The 26,467-nt window shown below is 44.8% G+C and overlaps 1 protein-coding gene across 1 annotated transcript; it reads right to left on the bottom strand.

The window, feature by feature from the left end:
• Window positions 1-8,650: 8,650 nt before the first annotated feature.
• Window positions 8,651-21,658, bottom strand: LOC146046370 (cathepsin D-like). The gene is made up of 9 exons (XM_083165630.1): window positions 21,433-21,658; window positions 20,819-20,969; window positions 18,822-18,945; window positions 15,285-15,403; window positions 14,909-15,108; window positions 12,861-12,983; window positions 11,413-11,557; window positions 10,653-10,751; window positions 8,651-10,471 (listed from the first exon to the last, which is right to left on the bottom strand). Exons 1-9 carry the CDS (start codon window positions 21,498-21,500, stop codon window positions 10,310-10,312), a joined length of 1,191 nt encoding a protein of 396 aa, XP_083021756.1. The 5' UTR covers window positions 21,501-21,658; the 3' UTR covers window positions 8,651-10,309.
• Window positions 21,659-26,467: the final 4,809 nt, after the last annotated feature.

The following is a 26,467-nucleotide window of genomic DNA, read 5'->3' on the forward strand; positions in this document are numbered from 1 at the left end:
GGAGGTAGCGGCAATCAGGTGGCTAAGCGGGGGTGCCCAGGATTCCGGTAGGATTGCCCACCTTTCCGGGGGGCCGGGAGGGGGTCCCGATTTTCGGGACCCTCCCGGCCATTCCGGGAGGGTAGGCAACCCTGATCTTACCTAGAGCTAGGGATGGCCATCGACCATCGATGATTCAAAATCATCGATGGTTCATGGCCGATGTCAAATACTTTTGCCATCGATGGGGGAGAACCAGATGGTTTCCCTCCATCCATGGAACAGCAAAACAATGTTTTTTTGTTTTTGTTTTTTTAAAGTGCCGGGACACAGAGCATAACTCCACCCCCCGACACCCGCGAAGCCCCACCCCCGTGTTTTGATTGGCCCAAAGGCCAATGAATCAAACACAATGGATGACTATCGATATGTAAAAATATTGATGGTCATCCATTGCATAGTTAAGCACTATCGATGGCCAGTTGCAGAATTGCCATCAATGGCAACCATCGATGGCAATGATGGCTATCCCTACCTAGAGCCTCATGAGTTCTAAATCCGCCTCTGATCCACAGTGACAGCAGAGTTCTGGTGATAATGTGATGCAGATCATATGTCCCTGCTCCTGGTATTATTCCATTTCTCCTCTATGTCTTCGCACATCGCAGCACTTAAGATATCATATAGCAGCAGCCTGATGTTGTGCGGCATCAGATTATCAATGGAACGTAAAGGAGCATGTGACATTGTAGCAGAACAATGCTGTCTCAGCAGGAATGGGGAGAACGGGACGTTCACATTAAGACATCAGCCCTGAATGGACGAGTTCATTCAGAATATTAGAGATGTCATATTCTGTTAATGGAAAATAACCTGGACATCTATTTTTATGAAATGTAGAAAATTGATTTTCATACTGGAACAAGTTTTATAATTTTCAAAGATCCCGAAAACATTTGGATGTTGGGGTACTCAAGTGTCTTTTCTGGCCTGACCCCATCCCTGTAATATGTGAGCTTAGATCTCAGACCACCATAGCAAGTTGTATAGATACAATGTTTTGCCAAGATGGGGCAGAGCAGAGGATTATGGGTTTGAAGCATAAAGATGCTCACCTGAACAAGACTCCTCCTTCATTTCATGACACAAGACTTGATTCTGATTTGAATACAAAGCACAAAAAAAGTAAGCAACTGTGCACCTGGGCAAAACAAAGTAGTGCTGCAGGTGGGGCAGATGCCACACCTGGACAAAACCAAGTAGCGCTCCAGATGTATACCCGGGCAGTTGAGGCATATGAAACACCTGGGCACAACTAAGTAGTGCTGCAGCTGGGGCAGATGTAACACCTAGGCAAACCAAGTAGTACTGCGGACGGGGCAGATGTAGCACCTGGGCAAAACCAAGTAGTGCCGCAGGTGGGGCAGACGTAACACCTGGGCACAACTAAGTAGTGCTGCAGGTGGGACAGATGTGCAGAGAGATGTAGATTTGGGTGTGGTGTGTCCAAATTAAAATCGGTACTTATGTAATATCTGGGCTCCCGTTTTTCTTATGAGACCGCGTCCGCTCGCCAAGCTTCGGGCCCGGTGGCTCGCTGCGCTCGCCACACTATATAAAATCAACTCCATGCATAGTTGGATAGTAGGGGTATGAAAAAATGGGGTGCATTTAACATGGGAGCCCAGATAATACATAAGTACCCTAAAATCTAATCACAGTGTAAAATGGTTTAAAGCTAGGCTACAATTATTGGGCCAATTTGCCAACAATCTGGACATTGGCCTATTTTGTCATGTATGGATTATGAAGGGACTGCTTTGGAATTTAACAATAAATAAGGAAAATCTTATCCAGGATCAATTTTCCAATCTGTCACATCCACAGATCAGGCAGTGTGTGTACATTCTCAATAATCTGCTCATATTTCCTATGTTTTCCCGATGCATTGGTAGAGCCCATGTGTATGACTGTGGTTTGGCTAAAGAGTACACGGTCTAGACCAGTGGTGTCAAAATCATGGCCCTCCAGCTGTTGTGGAACTACACATCTCGGCATGCCATGCCACAGATTGGATTGCTAAAACTGTGCCAGGGCATGTTGGGACATGTAGTTCCACAACAGCTAGGGGGCCTTGAGTTTGACACCACTGCTTTAGACCTCTTGATAAATATATAGTATAGTAAATACTGATATCACATGCAGTGTACTCGATTAATTACACCAATGCACTGCAGAAAATACACCACAGTCCTGTGCAGTATAAGGTAATGTGTAATTCAAGCGCACAGGCTGGAATCTGATCCTCAGAGGAGGAGTCTAGCCACCAGGAAGTAGAGAACACCAGCGATTTCCTGATAACCAGCCCAATCCTGGTTACAGGTATTGTATACACGCGAGAGAGTGTGGCAGAACACTATTCCTTGCACCCATATTATATGTTGAGCCATAAATGTCCCTACAATCCTTAATACCACCACAGAGGAGGAATGGCACAGACAGAGGACATGTTGCCTCACTGTCACCACACCAATAGACAATCACTGTGGTGGGGAAAACATGTCTTACCCCCGTAGCAATAATAAAACACCAATTGGGCAAAAGCTGCTAATCTATAAATTCTCTGATGTGTTTCAAGTGAGTGTGGATTAGCTCACTTTTAGGTAGACAGACAATAGGTGACAATGACAAAAGGTCAAACAAAATACAAGAAAAAGGTCGACATGAAAAAAATCAAAATGGGTTATTCAGGCTTTTTTGGAGTCACTACTGACACCTGAGCATATGGACTCAATTAGTGTAGTGCGTACCCTCACATGGTTTGCTTCCCTCGCCACTTTTCCCATCCCAGTCAGACTCCACGTCAATGGTAAATCATGAAAAAGTAACGGGGAAAAAAAAAACATAAAAAACTTGTCATCTTTTTCATTTTTCTACCAATATCATCTCTCGACCTTTTGCTTTTGCCAAAATAAACCTAGCTCATGTCGACCTTTTGACTGTCTACCTAGACACGGTCTGTGAGCCATCCAGAAACCGTCTCAAGTCCAGTCTGGGCTCTTCATCAAAGATCCTTGGAGAAAAAGAATCCTTCTGTAGAAAGTTTATATTGAAAACTGAAATGTTGAATCATCGTCCTACTTTTACTGAATTATTTAAAGTCCTTGAGCGCCACCTCTGGCTTTCTTAAGTATAACATTTTTTTAAACTATAGCAGGGTTGCCGACTTTAATATTCTCCTCTCCGGGAGAAGCCTGGAGAGGAGAGTTTCAGCAGCTGCTCGGGGGCGGGGCTTGAACGCCACATCACTAAGCCCCGCCCCATTGTGGTAAACAGTTGCATTCACGGATCTCCGTGGAGGGGGCGGGGCTAAAATGAGACCCGCGGATTGCGGCATTTAAATGACCCGATTTTCGGGAGACTCCCGGTAATTCCGGGAGGGTCGGCAACCCTGAACTATAGCTTACATTGCATATACAGTATATAGCATTGATGCTGGTGGTGGGAAGACAGACTGATGGTAAGGATCCCGACACCGTTTGGGAACGTATACTAACCCTCCCCCTAACCCCCCATTCGCTGTAACCTAACCCTCCCCAGCATACTTACAATCGGAATGCCGACAATTGGGATTCTGGCACCGGCGTTGTGCACAAAGTATGTATCCCTACGCCAGGCTTCTGACTATGGTCTGGATTCTGCTGTGTTGTGTATCCATACACCAAGAAGTGGCACTCAGGGATGATATACAGAATACATAGAAAGTCACTGTGAGTCAATGTTTGCACATTTTAGTCATGACTCACATTATGGGCCTGATTCAGGTTGACTCAGTCCCCTGCAAATTTGCTGTGGGGACTCATGTTTCAGGCCTGTACATGCGTATCGGTGAATATACGCATGTGCAGAACCGATGTGCGAATGCCTTTGGCGACTGTCACAGCCGCCAAGGTGTTCGTACACAGCGGGGCAGGTAGTGGGCGGGCAGGGGGCTGTCGCATGGGGATGCCCAGCGTTTCCTGGGCATGCCCACAAAAACATGGGCGTGGCAAAAGCTTGCACGGGGCAGGTGGCTGACGTCACATGACCTCCCGTCCTCGGCCATTTCAAAGGCAAATAAAAGTCTAAAACTAACAACTATGGTTCAGAAAGAACAAACCAATCGGGCACAACTAATAACCTCACCCCTTTATAAAAAAAGGGGGGGGGGGGTATTTATCAAATTGAAAATTACACACAAATTTTTTTTCTTATGTAGTAATGGTAGAGATAAAAATATATATCAATATACAAAGAGTTGGCTGCTTCCAATTACAAATTGGTTAATTTGTAGGAGAACAATGTAGTACAATAAGATATAAGCAATAACTCGCATATATCTAGAGAGCGCCACACAATAGGATGTAATCAATATAAATTTATTCTTGAGATATATCTCACAATAAAATTGTACAGTTAATAAAGACTATAAAAAACAACAATGGAAAAGACAATATAATCGCACACACTCCTAATGAAGATTTTTAAAAGCTGTATTGACCAGCTATTTGTCCTATTTGTCCTTTAATTATTAAGTTCATAAAGTTTCTCCTCATATGGACTCAGAAAATGATGTATAATAATTAGTTCACTCAGAGTGATCAAACAGACCTCGATTCCTTTGGATTTTTAATAGCCAATGGGAATTTCTGATGGTATGCTGTGCTCTACTGCCTACTGACATAGCGGAGAAACGCGTCAAGGAACAATATCAGCTTGCACTCCTCACAGTTGACCCAGAGTGACCGCTAAGACCATCTGCCTCTAAAAACCTCCAAGCCGTTCCTCTCCTTGCTGCTCCACCGCAATCTCCCCAGTGTTCCCACCATCTACAATCAGCCGGCGTCTGACTGGTAATTCAAGTTAACCTGGGTGAGTTTTGCACAGTGCACTAACATCTGTGATTCCCGGCACACAGCAACCTCCATCTGCGCTGTTCGCCGGAGACGGACGGCTCGCCCCCTGTGTAACATCACATCAGCGGGTCGTCAACAGGCGGCGAGCGCTGACAGGGGAGCTGGAGCTGTCTGTTAATCATACAGAGCCCAGCATACCATCAGGAATTCCCATTGGCTATTAAAAATCCAAAGGAATCGAGGTCTGTTTGATCACTCTGAGTGAACTAATTCTTATACATTATTTTCTGAGTCCATATGAGGAGAAACTTTATGAACTTAATAATTAAAAGACAAATAGCTGGTCAATACAGCTTTTAAAAATCTTCATTAGGAGTGTGTGCGATTATATTGTCTTTTCCATTGTTGTTTTTTATATATTTTTTATGAGTCTTTATTAACTGTACAATTTTATTGTGAGATATATCTCAAGAATAAATTTATATTGATTACATCCTATTGTGTGGCGCTCTCTAGATATATGCGAGTTATCGCTTATATCTTATTGTACTAAATAAAAGTCTAGGCTGACTTATTTGCGAACGGGGGGGGGGGGAATAATTCGATGGTCGCGACCATCGAATGGTTTTTCGCCCATACGCCTCATGCAAATGGATGTGTAAGCGTACACCATACCTGGCTGTGGCGGCTGTCAACTGTGGATGCAGTCGGCAAGTCAACAGTAATAAGGTCAACAGTCAATAAGTCGACCACTATTAGTGGTTCAGAAACATGAAAAGGGTTGAAATACCTTAGGACAACATGGTCAAAACGTCGACACAAGCAGTATGTCGACTTAAAAAAAAGGTCGACATTCGTTTTTCACCTTTTTTTTTTCAAAAATGTAATTGTTCATACTTTACCATCCAAGTGGACATAGAAGTAGAAGTAGATTACAATAGTGTGCTGAGCGTAGTGAGGGGGCGCGATACACTTATACCATTTCCATGTCGACCTATGCAGACAGACACCAAAAGAACTTGAAAACTCATATCAACATTTTACATGTCGACCTTTTGCTTGAATCAACCTTTTGACCATGTCAAGCTAAGGTAAGTTAACCTTCTTCAGGTGCCAACCGATGGCCTGTCGACCCTTTGACCCATACCCACCGGCTGCATGCGAAATCTTGCGATGCTTGGGAACTGTCGCTCATGCAGGAGCCGGATCGAGGGAAGACATTGCGCATAAGCGTCCCGCGCTCTGGCGGACAAGAGGATAATACATCTCAGCGCTACTGCAGCTGCTCCACCTCTATACATGTAATAATAATACATTTACCCCATAATAACACGATTGTTACAGTGCATCCTGCAAACGGAATGTTCCTCTAGTGTTATCTTAAACTAATCTCCTTGTACAGTGTCCTAACGATAACCTGATCCAAAACTCCATTAAAGACAGGAGAGCCTGCATTGCAGGGAAATTAATTGCTGTGCAACCTGGTGGCATGGAATCCGCCAGTGCTGCCAGCGATATTACTGCTAGGTTCTAGTGAGTTATGGCCTCAGCTTCCTGCACTATCTCAGAGCATGTAGATAGCTGCCACACTGCAGAGTACACATCGCTAAGCTATAGCACATCAACCATTGTCTCTCCAGCAGCTGTAGAACTACAAGTCTCAGCAGTCATTCCATAACAGCTGAAAGCTTGACTGCTCTTTAATCCATAGCCGATCTATTGCAGAACTGTGCAATAGTCTAATAGACTGTGCGCTATAGCGTGTCCAATTCCAATCGGATGGTCCTGATTAAATTAGACATCGTTAATAGCCTAGGACACCAGCTGTGCGCTATTTACTAATAACCGATGGCACCACAGTGTGACGGCGCTGTGCAGCAATTCTGGTAATTAATTCCATGGATTTCTTTATTGTTAGGGAACAAAACGAAATGCAGCATGATTGTGAATCAGGATAATGGCTGGGCGGTGCTACAGGTACAACCAATCAGGAAGAACTGGACACCCAGGTAATTGTCACGACAGCCCAGCAGTCTGTATCACACTGCAGGACAGCTAACACTGTACAGGGCTGCCGCACCTTCAGAAGACTCTGCATTTCCCATGACTTGAGGTATGTTACAGAGATGGAAGGTAATGCCACCACAAACGCAAACTTACGCGCTGTAACGGTGCCGTAATACGCAAATGTAGCAGCCACTGGGATTTGTGTTGAAACGCTCACTGGCTGTGTCTCAGAACCTCCAATCGCGTACAGAGATGCAAACATTGCACGGACATCGGTCAAACACAGAGCTTCTGATTAACCCTATAGTGACGCAACATGTCTGCTGGCCGCAAGACGCTGCAGCCATAGTAACTGCATCGGGGATCACAATTGGAATCGTAGACACGTGCTAACTTCGCCGTTACATCCCGCAACTATCACTGCCGGTGACTTTGAAAATAAATCCTCCCTACAACTGCAAGCCCATTACAGCACATGCGCAGTGCACACTGGTGGAAACAGAAGTACATGGCACCACTTCATACACATCGGCATTGCTTCCATCTGTGAATTAGGCCCTCCGGTTTCCTATTTAGCCTCTTCCTAAGCTTTCCATCAGGTCTGTATGAGCTGGCACCGTTGTTTAACATTTACACCACAGGATCGGACATGATGGGATGCCACAGCACAGAAGGTAGATATAAAGAGAACTTCATATATTGTAGCAAGTATGGTGCACACCAGCCAGTGCCCTACGCTCTCAGAATTGATCAGTCACAGCTATGGAAATATCGGTCTATACACAGAAGCAACGTTCTCTGTACATTATGAGCCGCAGAACGTATGCGACTCAGCCAGCACCAAGCGTTCTACCGGACAATGCATCTTATTCACATCACTAGGAGAAAAGGCCGCACACGCAGACTAAAAGATATGCAGCATACCTAGAATCTGTGTGTGATTGTGGCAACATACCAAATGCTATGCTAGTGATTTCATGGAAAATTCCCAACAATACAAAATGCATTCTATAGTGAAACCAAATCCTTATGTGTGATGGGGAAACAGAATTTGAAGGTTTGTGTAGGGCAGGCGTGTCCAAACAATGGCCCTCCAGCTGTTATAAAAAGTCCCATCATGCCTTGCTACAGTTTTGCCATTAAGGAATTCTACAACTATGGCAAGGCATGCTTGGATGCGTAGTTTCACAACAGCTGGAGGGCCACAGTTTGGACATGCCTGGTATAGGGGATCCCAGCCCTGAGATGCTGGCAGTCAGAAGCCTGACAGAGGCATCCCGATCTTGAGGGTATAGACACCTCATCGGTAGGGTGACCAATACTGGGATCGGCAGTTTAATTCCAGGCAGCATTTGGGGGGGGGGGATGTGGAGGAGGTGGTCGGTTGCATTGTGTCTTTTCTTTTGTCTTTAATTTAGGGAGGCCAATCCCGGGATTTAACAGAATAATGCCCTGGGACTGGCATCCCTACTCATTGGTAAATATCCCAGCCCCCCCCCCCCGGGAGCCTAACCACTACACATCCCACCTTAGTGCCCGATCCACCCTGCATGCAGCATAACCCACCTTGTAGTTCTTAAACCTAGCCTCTTCTCCACAGGCCTACCCACCCTGGTATATTTGTTCAGGATGCCAACAGTTGTCTGGAAACTGGCATCCGTAACGCCCATATACAAACTTAATTTCCATTGAAAACAACTGTTGTAAGGTTGTCAAGTCTTGTGTAAGGTCTGACAAGAAATAAAAGAAACAGACTCCACAAAGAAAAAAAAAACAAAAAAAAACTTTATTTCCTGAAATTCACGTGGCATAAATTATTTCTAAGAGACGAGAACAGAACATGTCAGTGTATCCATACAGAGGTTCTTGTAACCTGGGAAGAATACATTCATGATAAACGCCAAGTTATTGCGATCCCACTACCAAAAATAAATGTTAGCCATTTTATTACAGATCCATTCCGAACAATCACATTCCTTATTCTGGGAATGTTTTTTTCATTATAATTAGACTTGGGGGGTTCATTTAACCACAGTTAATCCCCCCCCCCCCCCCCCCCAAAAAAAAAAGAAGAGACACCACTTAACCTTGTTTCTCCTGCCTCCGGAAAAATCCCCGGAAATCAAGTCGCTGATTTACATCTCAAATTAAACTTTAAATTGAAACACAAAAGTTACTGAAGTTACAAGATGAAAAAAGCCAAAAAAGATTTCTATAAATACACACAAATCATGGAAGAACGACTATTGGATATTGCATTGCATGTACACCACGCCAAAATTATTCTGTAACCCCCAAGATGATACCATTATTATCCATTGGTAATACTATGAAAAAACAAACAAAAAAAAACCTCACCATTAATCGATGATGTTAGAAAGAGAGACACTCCCATAAATTAGTGACCAATGCCCACACACCCACTCGTCCTTATTAGCATTCTATTTCTTAGAAGAAGATGAGAAGACAGGAACATCCTACAATTACAGATTAAGGCCATGCCTGGAATTTCACATGATGGTATAATGGACAGTAGTCATTGAAAGTCTTATTTTCCCAGTAGAAATATAATGAATGAAACCCGCGTTACACCACTGGCTAATACAGCAAAAGACTATAGCAAAAACAATTTCAATATTCATGGATATAACGGATCTTGCAGGATAAATACAGGAAATCTGTGAACACTCCCCACTGTTACACCACACAGCAGGGATCCCCATTCTTGGTCTGCACTTTTGCTGGGTACACATTGGTCAATTTATCAGAAGTTCAATTGAATGGATGAAATATTGCTGGACCATCGGTGGGTGTGTACAAGCAATAGGTCTGTGAACAGCTTTGATCACATTGCATATGGCGTCAGCTGTGCAACACAGATGACAGACGATATATCGGTGCATCATGAAGGGTGTATAGACGATCTGCAGACAGACAGCCTGTATACCTGCACTGGAGCCAGCGATGATTGACAGTTTAATTGTCGGACTTATGCAACTGCGCCCACCAAATTTGTGAGGTCAATCCCGACAGATCGGGCAGAGTGTATGGAGAATTTGTCAGCAGATATATCTGCCGATAAATTGAGAAGTGTGTACCCAGCTTAACACACAGTCCATATTTTTGCCGTATCCCTTCTTGAGCACAGATATTTAATCAAAATAACGGAGGTACTAATTGAGCCAACTCTGCTTAGGTATGACTATCCTTAAACCTGGACTGTTAGTGTGCCTTCAGTAGAGTGGTTGAAATACCCTGGTGCCCTTAACTCAGACACCAACAAAGCTCTCTTATACTTTGACAGAGGTCACCACCCTGGTTACAGAGAAGGAGGTTTGGAGGGGAGATGAAGCTCTTGGAGGCCGACTGTGAAAGTGACGACGTTGGGGCCTCTTAGGGTTTGTGGTGACGGAAAGTCTAGAGATAGATTACTTTGCTTTGGCAAATCCCACACGGTCATTAGCCCGGTCAAACACAGTGTAATACTGGCCAATGAAGATGTCTCCAATTATCCAGAGTGGTCCAGCTGGAGGAGGAATGTCAAGACCCATGAAGCCACTGATGCAGACAGTGTGGCCGAACTGGTTCACCTGGAGAAGAGGGAGGTCAGTATTTGCAATTAACCCATTTCCTCCACATGGATTTCATGACATACACGTGCATGCATATCTACTACATGCACCGGTCACTAAGCAGGCGTACAACGTGGTCACGTTACCCCTACTACACGTAACCCCAGCCATCACATTTACACAAGTTCCAAGTACTCACTTTCAGCACGTACTGCTCTCCGGTTAGGCTAAACTCCTGTCCTCCAAACGTGAACGTGACAACAGGCAGCGAGGGGATTTTATCACACAGCACCATATACTACAAGAGACACATTAGAGGAGGTCACAGAAATTACCCACCACTCATGCAGGCAGTGATATAGTAACTACACATTACTGTGGAAGAGCACTGGACTAGTAACAGCAGTGACAGTCCTACCTCAGAAGGATGCACTGGAAATTGAACAGGGGTCACACAAACGTGACACAAAGCTGTAATCTTATATCCTGTACATCTCTCCATCTATACCCAGCTCGGTTATCCAAGGATTAGGGGATTGAGGAGAATTTCTTGTCTCTCATTACACACAGCCAACCCCACATCCTTGGTCAGGGCTGGTGGAACTATATGGAGTGCTTAACTCATTGAGGGCCAACGTAGCTGTGGCGGATCCTCAAAATATCCGTTTAGAATGCCAGTGTCCCTCACAGCGACTGTTCTTTTTTTGGGTGCAATATTTAACTAAACTTCAATTCATCTGACTTGGTTGTATTTGTATTTATTTATACTAAAAGAACAGTTGCTGTGAGCGATTTAGTTGCAGTGAGCAGAACAGTTGCTGTGAGCGGATATTTTGAGGATCTCTCACAGAAAACGTTGGGTTAAGTTCTTATTTCAGTGTATAATCTATGCACAATATACAAAAAGATCTTATTCATATTATGGACGGAATAGTCCCATGTGTATAATAAATACGCACCTCTCCATGGATCAAGGGGATGGCTCCGATAGCTTTCTGCAGTGCAGTCACTTCTTCCACTGGGCCAATGAGCAAGGAGGTCCCTGTATCCACAATCGCCTCGCAGCTGCCTTTACACAGCGTGAGCTTCCCTCCAACGCTCACTCTGTCAGGGAGAGACGGATGTCAGGGAACACAACACTACTCATGTCTTAGTCATTGCTCAGCCGCAAAAAGGAATAAAACACACAGTCAAGGTGAGGTGAGGTGTTCTATGGTCGCAAACCATAGTGGTGTGTTCAAGCTGTACACATCTATGTGTTTATCATAGCAAGCCTGGTCATCCACCACACATACAGCATTTGCCCCCATCAGCCATTACCAGAATCCCAATTCCTTCTTCATTAAGCTTTGAGGGGAATCCTAGTCTGCAGACAACACAATGTTTTCCACTATGAGGGAACCATAATCCAAATGCTCATCATACACATTGGGGGGGTTGACTCCCTCGGATGTGAATTCACACCTTTGCGAGTCAAGTGGAACCCGCCTTGAAAATGGGGTACAGCTACCCCCCCCCCCCTCACAGCATTTGCACGTAGGGCCTGCGAATGGATGTTTAACATTAACATCCATTCGCAGCCTGTGGGTGAACACCCACATCATTCGATGGTTGCCGACCATCGAATGATGTGGAACGTGCGCGCGTATCTAAGTGACTCTCAGATTTGCGTGCACCCTCGGGAGGAAGTGGGCGGGCAGCTGACATCCGGTGATGTCAGCTGCCTGCCCCCGGCACCGACGTCACGGTCAGATTACCATGGGAACACCCAGTGTTCCCAATGGACATGACTATTCGCCACCGTCACCCCACGCTCCACCCCCCAGTCTGTACGCCGAGGCCGCATGCACCCGGCGTATGCACATGTGCATACGCCAAACATCGGCCCCCATGCGAATAAACGCTGGCTGCCAACGGACCAGAATAAGGTCCACTATGTGAGTGCCATCAGTATAGGAATGTAAATCTACTAATACTTTCATTGTAGTGGTTTCTTTATGTCTGAATGTATGGATTTATATGAGGCGTCTTTCTCTGCTTCTTCGTTGCTCTTGTGAACACAGCTTTAATCCTACACTGCCACCTAGCGACTAGTTTTGCCAACACCCCTCCTCCCAGCCGGAGGCCTAGGGTGGGACTTCCAATGACCCCCCAAATTCTATTTTAATTTGGAATATGTTTGTAAATGAATGACATGTATTTGAGTCAGAAAGAAGCGGGAGTTGTATAAATCCAATGTATTTCCAGTGTAACAGCTGGGTCCTCTGGATGAGGTGATATTATCACATCACATTACTGCTATATACAGCTCCAAACACAACCACAGTCTTCGAACACCCTGAGCAAGGCTTCCAGGAGGACACAAACACAACGCGTGAAGCCATCTCACCACTTAGCAGCCACTTACTGGTCCATGCGAATCTGCCAGTAGGCCTTGCGGGTCACGTTAAAGTACTTGAAGTCTCCTGTGAAATATTCCGGGTCTGTGCCTCCCAGTAACAGTTCCCCTCCAGGCTGGGAATCTGGGTCCCTAGGATAAGGATCATGAGAATGGGTTTTTGTAAAAACTGACAATACAATAAAAAAAAATCTTTCATATTTTTTTCTACAATGGTTGACATCACCTGACAGATTCATCAACCGATTTATCAATTGGTAAGGTGCATACACACTGAAGCGTGGACTCGGGGAAGGAGAATACAAGCGGGAAACGTCTTTTCACATCACCGGCAAGAGAGTGACGTCATCTGCCGGGCGGCGCCGCACGGAGCTCAAAGCGGCGGCCGCAAAGACTGAACACCGCCAAACAAAACCTCCTGTCAGCGCTGCACCTCAAAGGCAGTGGGAGCAAGGACATCTGCTCGTAGTGAACCTTCCTATTCCGACACTAAAAGGAACCAGAATCCACCTGGGCCCAGGTAGGGAAAGGATAGGGTAAGCTGATCTACCTGACTGAACCAGTCCTCCATAAAATATTCACTCAAAAGAGTGTAAACATTTATACTAATCAAGTATTCTTTCCAACTGCATAAAATTTGGCTATTTTACATTTTTATTTATTATTATTATTTTTTATTTATATTTTTTTATTTTTTATTTCTTATTTTTATTTTTATTTTTAATTTTTATTTTATTTATTTATTATTATTATATTCATTTATTTATTTTTTATTTTATTACTTTTTCTAATTTCCCTCCCCCTACAAAGCGCTCCTAAAATCACCTTTATCACTATTAAAATAACCTTTAATATAGGAAGCTGCTGAATCAAATACAGCGCAGTGTCCCAACATCGCAATGCATACACACCTACCAAATCCGCCGCCCGATGGGTCTGGCAGCAGAGCCATTCCAATATGCCCGGAGTGTGTACCCAACAAACAGTATTTCTAACATCTGATATAAGCCAGGCAATACCAAACCAAAAAGATACTTTATACAGGCATCTAAGGATTGGAAATGATAAACGTTATAGCAGTGGTCTCCAACCGTAATTGGGTGTGAGCCAATCGAGAAAAATTAAACCTTCTGAAGAGCTATTCATCTAATAATCTGGCTAAAAAAAAAAAAAAAGGAAAGTTATTTAATGAAAGTGAAATACTTTTTTCATAGAAAAGCAACAATGCAGTTAATTAACACAGTGATATTGTTGCAATGCCCATGATACATTATGCCACACACGGGAGGTAATTACGGACTGCCCCTGAGGTTGGGGGGGTGGGTGGAGCTACCTGGATTGCGATCGATAGCTGGGGGGGGTGGAGCTACCTGGATTGCGATCGCTAGCTGGGGGGGGGGGTGGAGCTACCTGGATTGCGATCGCTAGCTGGGGGGGGGGTGGAGCTACCTGGATTGCGATCGCTAGCTGGGGGGGGGGGGGGTGGAGCTACCTGGATTGCGATCGTGGGGGGGGGGGGGGGGGTGTGAGGTTGGAGCTACCTGGATTGCGATCGCTAGCTGCCAGTTACTTGTGTCAGGTTGGCGACCAGTGCTTTATAGCATGGAGGTCCCATTAGTAAGGGTGTGAATCAGCTCATAGACAATGCCTAGGTCGAGTCAGGGGGTCGACATTGACTAAAAGCAAAAAGTTTTCCTTATTTTTTTCTTTCAATGTTAACACCTTGGAACCCCAAACAGTGTACCGCTTCACGCGCCATTCTTCCAGAAAATCGGAGTTCAGGTGGATAGTAAAGTATGAAAATTTTTTAAAAAATTGTTGAAAAATGGGAAGTCAACCTTTTTATGTGTCGACCATTGCCATTATGACCTTGTGCATGACAAACTATCGACGGTCAACCCTAGACATGGTCTATCAGCTCTGCAGATACACCTTAGTAATGCCAACACAGACGTTCCAATACAAACACAAATCCTTCATAAACAGGGCTGTTCATGTGCATCGTAAACCTTGCCCCTAATTACAAATAAAAGTAGCATTGCATTGTGGGTCGTCACCTGTTCAGGTAGAAGGAGAATACATTGGTATCCACGAGCTTCTGCTGCATAATGTCATCGAACACAGTAGGGGCCCCGTCCACAGAGATTCGCGGATAGCCCATGCCCAAAATGCCATCAAACTTTGCAGCCACAAACGTGATACCGGGCTGCTTGATGGCCTCTGCGAAAAGCTGTCCTTTTACTGCCATATTTCCAATCTGGAGGAGGAAGAGAATACAGGTCACTGTACCAGGAGGCGGCGGTTACATGTTCCTGCAGGCGGTTTAGGAGACATTTTGTTGGCTACATTAGTATGTAGGGAATTCCTGAGCTGAATATCGGTTATAATCACAAAATGGCCCAAACACAGCTCAGCGGATAACTAGATTCTTACCGTGACGGTATCCTGGCTGAGGTATCCGGACAGGCTCCCACTGCCATACTGAATGGAAAAGTCGGTGCCATTCTTAACATAGGTAGAGGATTTGGAGGAGTCATACTTGTGGTGCAGCCCTGTTATAGAAGGATACAGTTAACAACATTAATCTTAACACAAATGTACACAATTGGATATGTTTAAGTGCATGTTTACCAGTATATCAGCACAGTAAGACAGTGGGTTTGGTTCGTTTCTGCAGCCTGACACACTGCACAAGTGTCAGGCCTTGTGTCACAGCAGGTCACAGAACAATGCGAAGCAGTCGCGGCAACAGTTATACAATTTTGGCCCCCACTGGACAAACATGAGGTCAGAGGACCTTCCTGGTCCTGAAACCGTTATGCTACCCAGTCCCTAAGCCCCCTCCCCTGAGTATATCTCATTGTCAACATCAGGCGTCCTGAACTCTCCTCCGAGCAGAAGTTTAAGGCAATCCGTTAGATGCTGCCGATTACCTTAGTGTTCCCAGCAGTCTGCAAAATCCGGTCCGGATCTGCCCAACACATTACACCCTGGACAGTGAGGAGGTCACACCTGTGTCTAAGAACAACCCCAGGCCCACCTACCCAGTCCTGACCCTCCTGTCATATATAGGTAGAGGATTATTGCATCATTTTAATAAGAACTCACAAGCTACTATTTAAAAGTCAACACCCATTACTTAAATCAAGCAACGTCCTACTTGGCACAAGACAGAATGTTAGAGCATTTACAGTCTTACAGCACAGAGGATCACCCACTGAGCCATGGGATTATGTATACATCATTATACCTATGTCCTTGACAGAGAAGTATGTTTCTGAACTCCTTCACCCAACCCGGCTGTATATTATGAAATAACAGAAAAAAATCAAAGTACATCCATTACATTAAGGGGTGGCAGCACGTTTGTGGGTGCAAATACTATTCCAGTTTATAATAAAATAATAAAGGTGTTGGACTTCATCATATGCAGATGAGAGAGGAGCACAGCACAATGTGTGATTCGGAGTTATACGCAGCAGAGTCTTATGCTAATGCAGTGGCCGTTTCATCTAAAGGCAGACGTCCACTTGCAGGGTCTTCAGGTGTTTTCTGTCTGGGAGCATCTTTACTGGCAGATTGTCTGTCTTATGCTGGGTACACAACACAACGATGCAGATCGTGAGCGGTTCAGAAGAGGATCGTGCGACCGGCTCACGGGAGCTCATGACCCGCTTACAATCTGCATTCGATCTGGGCACGATCTGATCGCGACCCGTACCCACTAGAATGGTTGTTTACAGACCCGCGGGACCGTGCATCGGATCAGATCAGAAATGGCCCAAAACAGGCTTTATCTAAAGAGATTGTATTTAAATTGGGTCATTTTGGGCCAAATTGTCCTGGTGTGTACCCTGCATAAGTATGGTGCCAGATGTTAGCTATATCACAAATACTCTATTCCTAGCAGGGTGTATACATCAGTGTTTGTATGTACTCACAGCAGGCGAAGTCTAGCAGGCTATATAGTGTTCATTCTAGCACTCGCCATCTTTGAAAAACCATGCAGTTCCTCTTACCTGCCTGGGGTGTCGCTGTCCGCTGTAGTGCTTCTAGCACAGTGTGGTCTGTATATCAGCACTGATATGCAAACCAGACCTGTGCTAGAAACACCACAGCAGACAGCGGACACCCCAGGCAGGGAACAGGAACTGCATAAGTTTTCAAAGACAGCGGGTGCTAGAATGAACACTATATATATCCCAGTGTATGCATGTACTCACAGCAGGCGAAGTCTAGCAGGGTATATATATCCCAGTGTATGCATGTACTCACAGCAGGCGAAGTCTAGCAGGGTATATATATCCCAGTGTATGCATGTACTCACAGCAGGTGAAGTCTAGCAGGGTATATATAAGTATAGTGCCATTTGTGAGCGGTTTGGTGTCCTTGGGTGCAGCAGGTTTCAGTGACAAGTTACCTACCCTCCAACCATTTTCCTCCCAGTATCGCTTAATAAAACCCACTGTTCATTTCTGTACTGCGTCCCTGAGCGCTAACAATTGGGACGCATGCGCTGAGCGACTAACAATATTGCTCTGTTGTGGCGGGAATATGAAATAACCCATTATCTTACTCCATGCTGGAGGCACAAGGTTCTTTATACTAGTAATACATTATCCTCTGCCAAGAGTTCCGCGGCTTCACGGGTCAATGTGGAGCTACAATGTATAATACAATTGTAGGAGAATCTACACGGGATTACGGGGTTTATTTACTATAGTGAAGTTTATAAAAGTGGAGATGTTGCTCATGGTAACCAATCAGATGTTAGCTAAAATCTGTTAGATAAAATGACAAGTATGATCTGAATGGTTGCGATGAGCAACATCTGCATTTCTATAAACCTGTACTTTAGTCAATATACCCCTATATATCTAACTGCATGAGTTTCTAATAACCATGTATTCATTGTGACAAATAGGGTAGTCTGTCCCAATGCTTTCTGTGAGAGCCTGCAGACTCATGTTAAAGTGAGTGCCCAGGTTCACAGGTGGATCACATGGGTGCTAGCTGGATCTTGGGAGGATGTATACATTGTAGTCTTGTGTTGGGGGTGGGGCAACCAACATTAGTAAATTGGCCAGTCACTACTAAAGAGACCGCTATGTCTAGTCAGTGACTGGATTGAGGGAATACGTTATGAATGTGATTGCTGGAACTACACCTAAAGCGGTCTGTGTAATCCTGACATTTTCCTGAATAAATTACAGGAAGTTAGTTCAGCAGAAGCTGTGTGAGGAACCATCTATTACCGGGATTGCCGTAATTAGCAACAGACACATTTACCTCAGAAAATTACTTTTTACACACATTTCAAACTTTCCTTAAAATAAAAGAATTGTGCCACTGTAAGAAATGATGGGAGAAGCCGGCTATATATATTCCAGCATATGTAAAATCTAGCAGGGTATGAGATATATGTGTGTGTGTGTGTGTGTGTGTGTACTACTAGCAGGGTGTATACATCAGTGTTTGTATGTACTCACAGCAGGCGAAGTCTAGCAGGCTATATAGTGTTCATTCTAGCACTCGCCATCTTTGAAAAACCATGCAGTTCCTCTTACCTGCCTGGGGTGTCGCTGTCCGCTGTAGTGCTTCTAGCACAGTGCGGTCTGTATATCAGCACTGATATGCAAACCAGACCTGTGCTAGAAACACCACAGCGGACACCCCAGGCAGGGAACAGGAACTGCATAAGTTTTCAAAGACAGCGGGTGCTAGAATGAACACTATATATATTCCAGTGTATGCATGTACTCACAGCAGGCAAAGTCTAGTAGGGTATATATATCCCAGTGTATGCATGTACTCACAGCAGGCGAAGTCTAGCAGGGTATATATCCCAGTGTATGCATGTACTCACAGCAGGCGAAGTCTAGCAGGGTATATATATTCCAGTGTATGTATGTACTCACAGCAGGCAAAGTCTAGCAGGGTATATATATTCCAGTGCATGTATGTACTTACAGCAGGCGATGTCTAGCAGGGAGCAGTGAATGGATGGGATCCAGAGATTAGAGGAACCTGTGTCAAACACCACCGTAAAGGGTTGCGGAGGGGTCCCAATGCCGATTTCCCCGTAATACTGTGCCTGTCAGGTGGCAAAAGGGAAAATTTATTAACTTTAGCTTAATGCATGTATGCTTTAGTAATGTGATAAAGGATAACTTCCGGTTTATTACCCTCCGATGGCTAAATTATGAAGCACCTAATGCTGCTTACACTGCGCATAAAAACCCCCCATTAAATTCTGTTTGGTGAATGCAGACAAAACCTGTAGAGTAACAGAATATTGCAAGTGTGATATTGAAGCCTTGTACATCATACTGTACTATGCACCAAGGAAATACCAAAATGGTCCATATTTAGGTGCTGTTTAGGGTGATTTGGCAAAAAAAAAAAAAAACACAGGTATGGTCAGCCCTTTATACACAATACGCCGTACTCATGCTGAATTCCCCTGCATGTATGCGAATGGATGTTTTGCATAAACATCTGTTCGCAGCTTGCATGCGGGGCAGAAACATTGAATGATTTCTCAAGTGCTCCCAAATCTAAGTCAGTCTCTGTTGACTTAGATCTGCAGCGCTATTGTACGGGAAGGGGGCGGGCAGCTGACATCCAGTGACGTCACTGGCCAATTACCATTGGAATGCCCCGCCCAATTCTACAAGGAGAATTGGGAGCATTACTGAAGATTAGGATCTGGCAGTTTATAAACTCCTCCTACAAAAATGTCCTCCGACTTGGGGACAGATTCACCAACGGTTCTCTCAGTGCCTACTTCTGTTTAGTGTTTCTTTTCAGCAAGATAATGATCAGGCTCTTGTGCACAGAAACGCATGAGACTGATCTGCAGTAGTCCATGAGAAATGAGGAGCATAGATGCCAATACATGAATGTTATCACTGATGTTTATATATTATTAGGTTTTCATGTTTAAGCTGGAGTCAACACACTACAGACTTCACCCAAAATGGTCTCCAATCTACAGTACAAAAAGTGACACCAATAAAATACCTCCCACTGAATATAACTGTTTGGCTAACTCACTTGGACACAGGAAGAATGCCTATAAAATAGACTCAGAACTCTGTTTACATGACAATATTATCGCTGGTCTGCAAATTGTTTTCAAATAACCTTGAAGATACTGCATGGGAGGAGTTTGAGAATGAGCTTCACCCCCCCCCAAGCAACATTAATGTATTACCTTAAATTAGCCATGACCAAAGGACAAAGTTTGGACATGCATGCCTTAATTGTAACTTTTGATTATATTTGTCCAACTTCCTCCTGTGGAACATATATGAAGCATTCCACTTAGGGATGGCCATTGTTGCCTTTGCCATCAATGGCAAAAGGGCAACTGGCCATCGATAGTGTATAACTATTCAATGGATGACCATCGATGTTTTTGTATATTGATGGTCATCTATTTTCTGTGATGGAGTGGCCTGTGGGCCAATCAAAATGCGGGGGGCAGGGCTTCGCGGATGGAGCTATGCTCTGTGTCCCGGCACTTTAGGGAAAAAACAAAAAAAACGTAACTATTCGAAACTAACATCGATGGTGGGAAATCATCTGGTTCTCCCCCATCAATGGCAAAACTATTAGACATCGACCATAAACCATCAATGATTTCTAATCATCGATGGTCAATGGCCATCCCTAATTCCACGATACTCCTGGCTTCACACTCATGCACCTAGATGGCCCACCCAGGACTACTCGGGTCCCTGAAGACTCTTCCAATTCTTGGTGGTAAAATAAATTGGAGATGTCAAAGAAAAGTCCAGCCTGCCATAACTTTCTGTAAAAAAAAATGCTTCCGTTTCTCCTCTACAGGCTCATTAATGGCCAAATCTACATCACAAATGTGAGGGGACATAACATGTACCAGCCAATAAAAGGGACCGGAGAGTAAAACCCCTTCAGGCAGCGATCAGCGTTACCATACTTACATCTAAGTAGTTTAACAGTTTCTCTGGTGTGGGGTCTGTGCAAGGAGGAAATCCGGAGTAGAAAGTGCCATCCTTTCCTATCTGGTTCTGCAGTTCCGCGTTGGTACTAGCAAAGGTGCGTCTGATCGTGGGCATTTTTTTCAGCGGGATTCTGTGTGGAGATTAAACATCACTTGAAAATAAAATATCACATATTACTTGCATTACCAGCCCATGTGGGTGTATTATTCCTATATAGTTATAGAGAGAACTACAGAAGCTCTGTAAGTAGAGACAAGTGTTACAGCAATAAAGTCTGTCATATAAACACCCAGGGATTTATTACATGAACCCATCCCTACCCTCTAATCTGACCAGACAACCGCATGTGCAGACATGCATCGCCTGGCGAAGGATCCTTCTCGCAGCACCGGTTATCAGTCTGCTGCAGATGTAGAACTACAAGTCTCAGAACTTCTGCCAACACAGGGTAGAATACATTCTCCTGTCCTGAATTGTTTTAGCACTTGTCATATGCTGGAATGCAGGCTCTGGAGTGTGGTCCTGAGTGCCACACTCAGCTCAGCAAAGACCTTCACATAACATGTATTATATATATACTGCGTACAGCTCACCTGACTAGCGCCGATCCCGGTTGTACCAGTGCACACAGCAGGAAGGACCATGTTAGCAGCGTGCCCATGGTGGAAAAAAAGCAGTATGTATCACTGATACCAGCACTGTGCACACTGACGTCCTGTATGTGTACCGGCCAGGTTGCTGCTACGCTATTGTCTGCAGACTGTCCGGGCTGTCAGGTGATCAGAGACTCCAGCAGCAGCAGTTTCCAAGTACACAATACGTCATTGCTCAGCTGACCCAGCAGCAGTCATATGACAGCACTGAGGACTGCGCATGCTCCGACTGTCCTGCTCACTATCGCCCTCTGGTGGAAACTGACGTTATAGAAAAAATAATACTAGTAATTGCATGCTGAATCTACAGATTCTGTAGATTCAGCATGCAATTATTATTATACAGAATAACAGTGGCGGTATTCTGGGGCACGTGTGGCGCTTACAAATGTGCATATACCCCAGGTGCATAGCCACACCCAATAACCTGCGGTAAAACAATTTTGGAAGGTGTGATTCATCCCAGTGGAGTTTTAGTTAGGGTGTTTTACTTGGGATGGAGAAGTGGGATACGATCACTAGGTCGACCCTATGAAGGTTGACAAGGCTTAAGTTGACACTTCAGGTAGCTCAACATAGCTAAGGTCGACGGGGTTGCATACCTCCCTACTAGGGTGACCAACTTTCCAAAGGGCCAACCCGGGACATGGGGTCGCGGGCTCAACAAACACCCCCCCTGGGAAAATCGGGGGTTAGGGGGCAACAGCCCTCCGAATTTTGGGGGGGATATGAAGTACTTTTAGTGTAAACTATATAGTATATAATGGGATTTCCATTCCCAATCCCAGGACTTGCCCTATACTAAGGCCCTTAGTATAGGGCTACTGGCTAGGCCTGGGATTGGGAATCCATTATATACTGACTAATGCATCCTGATCCGATCCAGACAGTCCAGAGTCCAGACCAGTGCAAAAACTTTCAGCATAGCCCCCTTAGTCAGTATAATAGGGGTAGACTCTGACAGAGTCAAACTCACCCGGCCACATATACAAAGCAGCGCACACAGGCAGGGGGCACACTCAGCAGCACACCGTCGCAGAGTTGACTCACAGCCTCGCAGGCTCCAGCAGCCATCGGGTCACCGCCGCCGCCGCGCCTTCAGTATGTCACCTCAGGCCAGGGGCTTAGCAGCAGGTCATTAACGCCGCGCTCCCAGTAATGCTGCCTGACCGCACCCACCCTGGCTGGCTGCACAGCATTACTGGAAGTATGGGAGGGGACGCGGTCACGCGGTGCCCGAACTAACCAATGATGGGGAGGCGGCGGTAACAGCTTCCCCTCCCACACTCCCAGTCTAATGCTGTGCAGGAGAGCTGACCGTTACAACCAACAATTTTATTTAGTTAAAACTGGACTTTCCGCGTCCCGGGCTGGGTTTGGCCGGGACGCGGGATTTAGGAGGTCAAAATCAGGACAGTCCCGGGCAAACGGGGACGGTTGGTCACCCTACTCCCAACAGTCCCGATTACAGCGTCTATTCCCGCAGCCAGGGGGCTGGGGGCATGGCTAGAGGCTCATAGAGCCTCTGGGTCATGCCCCCATAGCTGCAAAATGGGGGCGTGGCCTCACCGGAGAGCCGCGAGTATAGGCCACGCCCCCGTGGACTTCAGAAGTTGGGAGGTATGGGGTTGGAAGGTTGACACAAGCATTAGGTTGACAATGGGAAGGTCGACATGAGTTTTTCAGTTTTTTGAGCCAACTTGTGCTGACAGGCAGTATTTCATATTTCATACCCTACCGTTTACTAGGGAGTGGAGGGAGAATAAAATAGTGTGCTAGAACTTGAACTAAATCAGTCTGGTTATTTATTATTTATTTATTTATTAACAGTTTCTTATATAGCGCAGCAGATTCCGTTACAGGGTCTTATATAGTGCAGCAGATTCCGTTAGAGTTTCTTATATAGCGCAGCAGATTCCGTTAGAGTTTCTTATATAGCGCAGCAGATTCCGTTACAGCGTCTTATATAGCGCATCAGATTCCGTTAGAGTTTCTTATATAGTGCAGCAGATTCCGTTACAGCGTCTTATATAGTGCAGCAGATCCTGTTAGAGTTTCTCATATAGCGCAGCAGATTCCGTTAGAGTTTCTTATATAGCGCAGCAGATTCCGTTACAGCGTCTTATATAGCGCAGCAGATTCAGTTACAGCGTCTTATATAGCGCAGCAGATTCCGTTAGAGTTTCTTATATAGCGCAGCAGATTCCGTTACAGTTTCTTATATAGCGCAGCAGATTCCGTTACAGTTTCTTATATAGCGCAGCAGATTCCGTTACAGTTTCTTATATAGCGCAGCAGATTCCATTGCGCTTTACAATAGTAGACAGTGATAAAACAAACTGGGTAACAACAGACAGACTTGGAGGTAGGAGGGCCCTGCTGCAAGCTTACAATCTATAGGGATATAGGTTGACGTTTTACACATTACTTATACCACTTTCACATCGCCGACACGTTTTAAAAACCGGTATTTAAAACGGTAATTAAAACGGGTCAGAGCCTTAACATTGCCGCAGATTACCGTTTTAAATACCGGTTTATACCCCTTTCACATCGCACTTTTAAAACGGTAAATTGCCGTTTTTTTTCTTCCCTTTTTAAAACGTTTAAGCCTGCACTGTGAATGCATAGCATTGTACACATTCACATTGCACAAAAAACGGCAAGGAACCGTGTAGGACTCTGCTTTTTACACGGTTCGAAATGCCAGTTAACTTTAAACGGTAAATCGGCTGTGGTGCATTCACAGTGCAGGCTTAAACGTTTTAAAATGGGAAAAAAACGGCAATTTACCGTTTTAAAAGTGCGATGTGAAAGGGGTATAAATGTAATTATATTAAATTTCACTTTCTTTCCTTGAATATATCTTAAAATCGTGTTCACACCTTAAGCAACATCTCATTATCTAATTATATTATTTATTTCATTTTTTGACTGGACAATGAGTTCATCACTAATAAGAGAATTTGTAAATCGGTCAATTATCAAATGACTGCGCATGCATTCCATATACATTGCGCATGAGCAATGGTGAATAGCGATAGAAGATGCGTATAGGATAGTAAACCAAAGCAGCTGGCGTTTGGGGGTGGTAACCAGCCGATTTCTGGCAGTGTCAGAACAAAAGAACAGACATGTCCGTTTGTCTTAAGGGAGGGTCTGTGACTTCAGCGCAGGCCCCGAACAGCCTATCTCTGTCGCTGAAGGATCAGAGCTACTCACATTCCACAGACCGTTCCATGGTCCGGGAAATGTGTAAGGATTTGCGAGTGGATGCCGGTTAGAGATCCATTCGCAAGTCACTCACAAATGAACACTGGCTGGCTTTTCTGTCCGGATGGCGGCTATCTACTCATCTACATCTTTGCAGGTCTGAATCAGGCCCAATGAATTGATCAAGTGCAACATTGTGTTTACTATCACATGACTGTAACAGCCCATGGCCTTTACTCTGTAGTCACATGATTGTACAGTACGGGATGGATATTCACTCACACAGGTCACCTGACCCTATACCTGTCCTGTACTGTGGTTTGGGAGTGGCTCAGTCAGTTATATATTTATATTTGCACTGATAGGAATATAGATGCCATTGTGTCTTATTTGCTGGCACAGGTCATAAAATAATCCAGTAAATGTTGTAAAGATAAGACAGAAAATAGTCTAATATAGTTGAACCCTTTGATATAGCATTTGCCAGTTCACCTGTATATTCATTTAGCCGATGGAAGCATCCGAAGAACGATTATTACCTGCAATTATAAACCAACATAGAACCCACTAATATGTGTATTTTGTAATAGCTTGAATATGGAAGTTACAAGGGGATTGCATCGTACTTGCCTACTTTTGAAAACTAGTTTCAGGGAGATTATAGTTGGTAGCAGAATTTTGCACAGCGCCGCATTGAAGGGGCGTGTCATGCTCCTCCCAAAGGGCGTGTCTAGATCATATATGGAGAGATTGTGAAAAGAGATTGTGAACGTGGCACCTAGAATCATGGGTGTGTGCTGCTACATCTGAGGGGAATCTTTTTAAATGACTTATATACAAATGTAGATGAGCCGCAAAGCAGTTAGTAAGAGTTACTATACTTTGTATAATGCTGGGAAATGGTGCTGATGTTTAAATGTAAATTTATCTATCTCTCATCCTTTTTTCCCCAAAAATGTAACATGTAATGTGGGCTAGGTGAAATGAGGGAGATTGCTAGACTAATGAGGGAGAGAGGGAGATTGCTGCTATTTCAGAGAGTCTCCTGCAGAATGCAAGAGGGTAGGCAGCTATGGATTGCATACCAAACCAACACATTGCTCTAAAGCCGTGTACACACAGCAGCAATGTTTGCTGATATCGCTGGGAATATGGTCGCTGGTGACCATATTGCCAGTGATGGGAGTGTACCCCGGCGATAAATTGACGGGTGCGTGCTCCCGCTTTCAGCCCCGTTATAATTGCAGGTTACAGGAGCTTGCTCCTGTAACCAGCTGATTACCTCTGCGGCACCGCCGGCAGAGGTTCCCTTTCACCAGCGACCATCTCTGGTTGCTGATGAAAAGGAGACACTGAGCAATATATCTCCCCTATGTGTACGCACCTTTATAGACAAAGAGTTGGGGCATTGCAATTATCGTGAGTCCCTGTGAATGACTGTAAATGGACAAATGTTTGTGCTGCCATATTACCTCCGGTTTCCTCCAATAAAAATTAGCAATGAATCTAATCGCAATCCCTCGCCACTTGACTGCCAGGACGTCGGCATTTGTGGGTGGTAATTGGCGCTTTTTTGGGATTGACAGGAAATCATTTGGTTGTGACGGTGAGTGAGTTGCGTATGGATTTGCAGATGGAATGCAATCAGTGATCCATTGCAATTCATTAACAGATTTGCACAGGGCGGGATTTCAATGTCTAGGTGGCGGCTACCTGATCAGTGGCGCCGGAACGGGGGGGGCGAGGGGGCAGCTTGCCCCCC

This window comes from Crinia signifera, chromosome 11 (assembly GCF_055691185.1).
Source record: "Crinia signifera chromosome 11, ASM5569118v1, whole genome shotgun sequence".
Taxonomy (NCBI): domain Eukaryota; kingdom Metazoa; phylum Chordata; class Amphibia; order Anura; family Myobatrachidae; genus Crinia; species Crinia signifera.

Excerpts from the sequence above, each read along its gene's own strand:
- LOC146046370 (XM_083165630.1), bottom strand. The coding sequence starts at position 21,500 with ATGGGCACGCTGCTAACATGGTCCTTCCTGCTGTGTGCACTGGTACAA. Across the intron at positions 15,404-18,821 it reads CCTGCTAGACATCGCCTGCT|GGCTGCACCACAAGTATGAC; the intron begins GTAAGTACATAC and ends CTTCTATAACAG. Across the intron at positions 11,558-12,860 it reads TGGCAGATTCGCATGGACCA|AGTGAGCGTTGGAGGGAAGC; the intron begins GTAAGTGGCTGC and ends TCTCCCTGACAG.